The following is a 6,749-nucleotide window of genomic DNA, read 5'->3' on the forward strand; positions in this document are numbered from 1 at the left end:
AATATCATGTTCTATGAAATAGATTTTCTAAATCATTGTGAAAAAATGCGAATATATAAAACATATACTTCACAAATGCTACTCTACTCCTATGAGTACAAATTTCTTTCATGTTGTTTTATACTCTGTTCTTTTCACGTTTCGAATATCACGATGATGCAGCTGCAGACGACATATTCCAGGCGTTTGCAATTTGTAATCCATCAGACTGAGTTTAATATAAATACTCTTGTATGGTTCAACAAAACCAAATTTCAGAACATAACAAATAATTTGATATTTGTGTAAATGACATATTTATTGTACAGCACCCCAATTTATTTACAAAACAATATTGCAGCTTTCAGGGAATTGGGAAAAAACAAACGTCTACGCGTGCTGATCCATGTCACTCAACGCTCGAACGCACATGTTATTGGGCCAAAAGAGAAGCAAGAATTACCGAAAAGATGTCATAACATTTGGCTATATTGAGACGATGCATATGGACGGAGGGGTGCGCAGCTAGGATTTTTATCTTATTTTTTTGCAAAGGATGATGATAACAATAATACAGGAGTTATTTACGAGTTGCACACAATCTTTAAACTTACACGTGATATTTAAATTGCGAATTACTGAAAATAAAGGATTATATAAAATTTCGTTTTTTTAATGGAGAAACCTATATGATTAAATTAGAGATAGTTTCTTGAATATTGGCGAAAACAATGTTGTCGGAAATACATACATTGGAATGCTTATTTAACTAATTAACTTTCATGAATTATTTAGTTTTTAACCGCAACGTGTCCTTAATAAATCATAAGTTAACTTGCTTATTGTGCAAAAGACGGATTTGCCTAATTGTATGCATGTGTGGTTTAAAGAAATGTGATAATACAGTTAAACTCAAGTCGAGGGGAATAGATAAATGTGCACATATTTTGCATGTGAAAAATGTCAAAAGGGGACACAGTTTTAGGCGAAAGTGATACTAAAATACTCGTGTACATTTTAACCAGTGACTATGAATTTAATTGCTACTGTTCAAAGCGCTGTTCGTGTCTTTAATACCAGTTTGGATATGATTTTGAATAGCAAGTAGCTCGGTCTGTTATTGGTGTCTAATAATTTTAATAATGTAGTAGAGCGGACTTCATTTTTTGCTGTGTTATTTCTATTTTTAAACTCGATTTCAGATGGAGTCCATTAGTCCAATAGGATTTGTGGAATCATGGATTTGCTTTTAATCACGTGACTAATTTGGAAATCACGTGATGTAAAAAAATAAAGTGTATTCATTGCACGGAAAATGAATAAAAAGTGGTTACAAGTATTATAGTGCATAATGGAATGAAATTCTTTGGGTAGAAGATAGAAATCTTGTATGGAATAAATCCAATGATAAGAAAAACTATAAGATTTGAATCAATGAACATTCAATATAATTAAACTTAACTTAATAGTTAAAAGTCATTAGGTTTATGGGAAAAATTTAAATTGAAAAATAAAAAGAAATGAAGAAAAAAATGGTCGAATAATTTTTCGATGTGATACAATGTGATTACGTGTGATTTGTTATCGTACGGACGGACGAACACATGTGATACTATGTTTCCAAGTAATGGAGTTACAGTCAACAATTCTGTCGGATTACGCAATATCATTTGGATTATAATCATCATGTGTTTCAACAAGTATGCTGACAGCCAACTATCAGGTAAAAGATTTATCTTTTTATTTTTTTTCTAGTTTCATTTTCAGTTTGATTTTACTCTGATCACATGGTGGTTCTATTAAAGGGTTCTAGATATGTTTTAAAAAGCACAGGGTGCTACAGAAAAGGGACAGGCTGCTGAGGGACAGAAAGGGAACATTGTATCGGGCAGAGAATAGATAATTTAAGCATTATGAATTTCCTACAAATTGTTAGAAATTGTGCATTTTTGAAGTAATATTAGGTTTCAACTACAAATATGTAAAGTTTGTTTGAATTCATTATCACATTTCAAGTTTTAATTAGAACAAAAAAATATTTGATTATCTTAAGTATTGAATTCTTGAAGGCAGGCGGGAACACATTCTGGTCTCCATTAGGGCATAGTGGTGCTTCGAAAAACCGACAGGGTCCGCTGACCCTCTAGCCCTACATTATGTGTTTTGAGGTCAATAACATGAAAAATACAAAGTGTTTTTGATATATACTTGTAAAGGAAAAATAATATATATTAACAAGATTGTATGGTTAGAAATATAACAAATACAAATTACAAGTTATACAGTCATATATGGAAACTTTTTGGGCGGGTACAGTTGGTTTCTCCTAATTAGGTCTAAAATTAAGTTTGGTTCGGGTTCCCTTACCCCACCCTACGAAATAGGCACATACCCTACTGTTTATTATTATTTTTTTTAAATGTAGTTTAACAGGCTAATGGAGCTTATTTCAAATCGACAAAACACATACTTAAATGTGATTTTGGTAAATGAAATATGGTCATTTGTGATATTCATAAAAGAAATTTCTATCATTGGTTGAATAACTTTTAATGAAGTTAAGAAGCATCATGCAAAGTATAGACAAAGAAAAAGTGAGATTAGCTTAATCCAGTTATAAGGGACTTAAGAAGTTAAGAGAAATTGGGGCCAGAACATAACATTAGCATCATTCTCCAATTATGAAAATAACGTTCATATATAAAGCCTAATAAAAAAAATAAAAAAGCCTACCTACCCTTCCTGTTTTGGGATAGGATGTAACCCTCACCAAACCAATTTTTAGCCTTAACGAAAGGATCTAAACATTGTTGAGGGTTACTAGGTGGGGTTGTAAATGTGAAAGGCGTTTCATTCCAAATTGAATAAATTTCAGAAAAAAAAACACATTTAAAAGTTGTTAGATTTTATTTTGGATAATCAGTCCATCATTGATCAATAAGTCTTCATTTTGGTAAGAGTCATGTTGGTGATTGTAATTATCTGTTTTAATGTAACGCAACGATTGTGTCCTCAAAGCTAAGGGTAAAAAAATATTTTAAACAATTAAGCCCTGTTGCCGAAAATGAATATTTTATTCAAGAATTATAATTAAATGAGATATTGAGTTGGTTTTTATTGCAACGTCAGTCTGAAGGAAATAAGTTGTTCATTTCATGTTTCGTCCAACGGATGACTAACTTAAAGCTGCACTCTCATACTTTAACCGTTTGATAACTTACCGTTTGATAGCTTTACCGTTTTGATAACTTTACCGTTTGATAACTTTACCGTTTTGATAACTTTACCATTTGATAACTTTACCGTTTTGATAACTTTACCGTTTGATAACTTTACCGTTTGATAACTTTACCGTTTTATAACTTTACCGTTTTATAACTTTACCATTTTAATAAAAATCATAATCATTACATTCACATGTATAACAAACGTAAATTTTGAGTGATTAACCTTTAACCAATTACTAAATAATGCATTTCTGGAAAATATTAATCACTGATAACAACTGTAACCGTGTATTTAATAGCATAAATTAAATAATTGGTGAGTGCTAAAATATTTACAGTGATAAACTATCATCTCATAAGGTAGAAATACCGTGTTGTCTTCACCTTTCTTTCAAATTCAACACATGTCCTTCATAAGAACCATTGTTTTCGCTATCTATTTCTTTTTCTGTAAATTAAAACATTTGTATTAATTGTGGTCCATCATTATATCTATACTTATCCTATAAGAGTTTGAAGTAACACTTCCTCTAGCTGCTAATTATTAAAATTTTATAATTAAACCTTTCAAAAATCATGGTTTAAAAACTTTGAGATCAAATACCAAAATCGTGCATGACACACGTGCAAATTTGAATTCCCACCTAAACTGATTCGTTGCGGTTTCATTTTGATATTTCAGGTGTTATAGTGAAGATATTTTGCAATGGTTTAAAGTAATTCATCATAATAATTAACCGTATAAAGCAATAAACATGCTTTACATATGAACATATCTATACATCTTTAAGCTTGATAATTGTTATGAAGTTTCAAATGCATTTACTTATATTTTGTACGAAATAAATTTGATTTATTAATATTGCAATATTAAGTTATAAATGTTGACTTCAGAACGTAGTCTCAGTTGATTATATCATACGATTTTTTTTAAAATAAAAAATAAAGTTTTAATATTATAACATATGCAAATGAAATATTCCTTATATAGTAACAATTTATACATACCAGAGAAAAAGGAATATGTATTTTTGTATAATAAATCGATAGTGCACGTTTCGCCTGGCTTCGTTTCAGGATATTGTTTGTATATTATAATTACTGTATTTGTAAATAACGCATATTCTTATAATGTAAGCACCACTATCAGGGAGGAGATGGTCGCAACCGGTTGACGTCCCACCCCCAGTTCGTCCAATTTTACTTTTTATTTCAATAAAGGAGAAAAAAGTAATGAAATATGCAAAAAATGCACTAGTTCGGACTACCCCCACCCCACCTGCCAACACATTAATCATATGGGTTTCGGTTCTGAGGGAGAGGCGCGAGTCAATAGGTTACGCCCCTAAGTAACGTCAAATCCTGGATCCTGGAATCGCCCCTGAGAATTTTTCCAGATTTAAAATAAAAATAAAACGAATTTCGAGACACGCAAGAGAGAATATTTACTGTTGAAATTGTCTGGATGTTAAAAAAAGCTGATAACATAAAACCTAAAGAAAATTATGCTGTTTCAGTGAAAATATATTAAGATAAATAGCTTTAAACTACAAACAATGTAAATGAGAAAGAAGCATTATGTGATCTTGTGATATAGTATAATTATAATGAATGAATCCAGACTATGAAAAATGTACACAATATATTCCATATTTTGAATAACGCGGTGTGCGAGGTCGTCCAAATGAATACAATTCAACTATAAACCGCAATAGGCATGTGTCTTACAATGTTCGGCTTTGGGGTTCAAACCCCTTAATTATAGTTGTCACAAAAGATACATTACTAAATAAAATACCGGAAGAATTTGTCTTTTCAATGTTTACACGGAATGAAATGAGGCAGTGATAATATAATTACACTTTTAATTGTGGTATTAAAGCATTTCTAAAATAGCTTGCCTTTCGTTTTGATCACGGTGGCGCCTTGGCCGGGCTTAAAGACACTCGCTCACCGATTTTATGTCGGCTATATATTTGTCGAACTTTGTTTAAAATGAGTAATTTTACTATACGATTTGGAACATGATTTTTTTTAAATCCCTGCTAATAGTAGTAATTTAGTTTTCATCAGTGTTTGATTTAACCAGTATTTATTGCAGAATATATTGAACAATGTAAATAAGCATTTGAGCTACAGAAATGCATAACATATATACAACCTAGAGAGTGGTGAAATGCATAAACAGTGAGTAATTCACAGAATTGAAAATAAACCATAATTGGTTTTACTAAGTGTTTTAATAACACCTTTCGGTAAACTATCTAGCATTTTCTGTCTTTTTTTATTAAAATATTTGCTAACAATTCAGGTTTTATTTAGATCGTTGGTGATATTCGTACGGACGGGTCCAGGGTTTGATGATAGATGGGGCGTAACTAAGGGATGAATCCCTTAGACTTGCGCCCCTCCCTCGGAACCGAAATTAATTTGGTTTTAAGTGATGGCAGTGGGGTTTGGGGGTATTCCACCGAGAAGATTTTAACAATTTCTAGTCCGAAATGGTGCATTTTGGGCGTATTTTATTTACTTTTTTTCTCCGATATTGAAATAAAAAATAAACTTGGAGAATTAAAGGAGGGGTAAGTGTGCCCCGGGTGCACACCCCACCCTTGGACTGCTAGTTGTTCTATCTTTGAAACAAGTACTTTGTTCACATTCATAAGTCATAAGTCACCCTTCTGCTCTCATTGAGACACGAATGTGGACCCTCATGCCTTCAAAAAATAAATGCTTAAGATACTCATTTTTTCTTTTGTACAAGAAATATGATTATAAATTCAAACACACTTTTCATATTTAGTAATTGAAACCTAATGTTACTTCAAATACATACATATTAGTATTAATTAATTGAAACTTTTATATATGTATTTTGTATCACATTTTATTGTTTTCATTGTGAAAGGAATAATTGCATAAATAAGTAAAATTCACAAGAGCATATTCATAAATGTTAACTGCTAAATTCAAATTACTACGCGATCATCTCGCAGCGTAGTTTAACGTATAGATTTCTGACACTGTGAACCTTCCATAATTATACATCCGAGGTTGTTTTCGATGGAAAATGGCCGAGGTGTTCCGAGTGAGTTTTTGCTAAGACCCATCAGGTACAAAAGATGCAGTCAAATGAATCCCTGATTACGCATCACATCATTTGTCTTTAATAGATTTTCACATAATCATAATGAAAGTGAACAATATACGAATGAACGACAGGAATTTGCATTATGGATTGAAGAATTAACGCAGAGAGTATATTACACCGTCAGCTGTTTATCTATTTGTCAGAGATTTGGTTACACGATGAGATTACAATGAACGACTCAATTTACAATCGCTTCGTAAGACATATGTAACCCATAACGCATTTGAAGACATCTAAAATCTTGTTAAAGATCTTCGCTTTCACTTTGGCGTGAAATTCGTATTGTTTTGTGCCACCCGGGTATGCTCCTAGCTTTAACTGTCATGTAAAGGTCGGTAGTTTCGTATTCGGGGGTCGTAGTTTCGAATTTTAATAGCGTTGTGTACAAATGT

The 6,749-nt window shown here is 31.8% G+C and overlaps 1 protein-coding gene across 5 annotated transcripts in view; it reads left to right on the forward strand.

Annotated features, from left to right (window-relative positions):
* Positions 1–6,749, forward strand: part of LOC128241408 (BMP-binding endothelial regulator protein-like) — a 76,219-nt gene that overhangs the window by 7,577 nt on the left and 61,893 nt on the right. For 4 of the 5 annotated variants that reach the window (XM_052958327.1, XM_052958323.1, XM_052958324.1 and 1 more), the window contains exons 2-3: positions 341–496; positions 1,182–1,702. In XM_052958327.1, the coding sequence (XP_052814287.1) occupies positions 1,594–1,702 (109 nt within the window). In that variant the 5' untranslated portion in view covers positions 341–496; positions 1,182–1,593. The remainder of the gene's footprint in view (positions 1–340; positions 497–1,181; positions 1,703–6,749) is intronic. The other variant, XM_052958325.1, reaches the window with a different exon arrangement.

Source organism: Mya arenaria, chromosome 7 (assembly GCF_026914265.1).
Source record: "Mya arenaria isolate MELC-2E11 chromosome 7, ASM2691426v1".
Classification (NCBI taxonomy): domain Eukaryota; kingdom Metazoa; phylum Mollusca; class Bivalvia; order Myida; family Myidae; genus Mya; species Mya arenaria.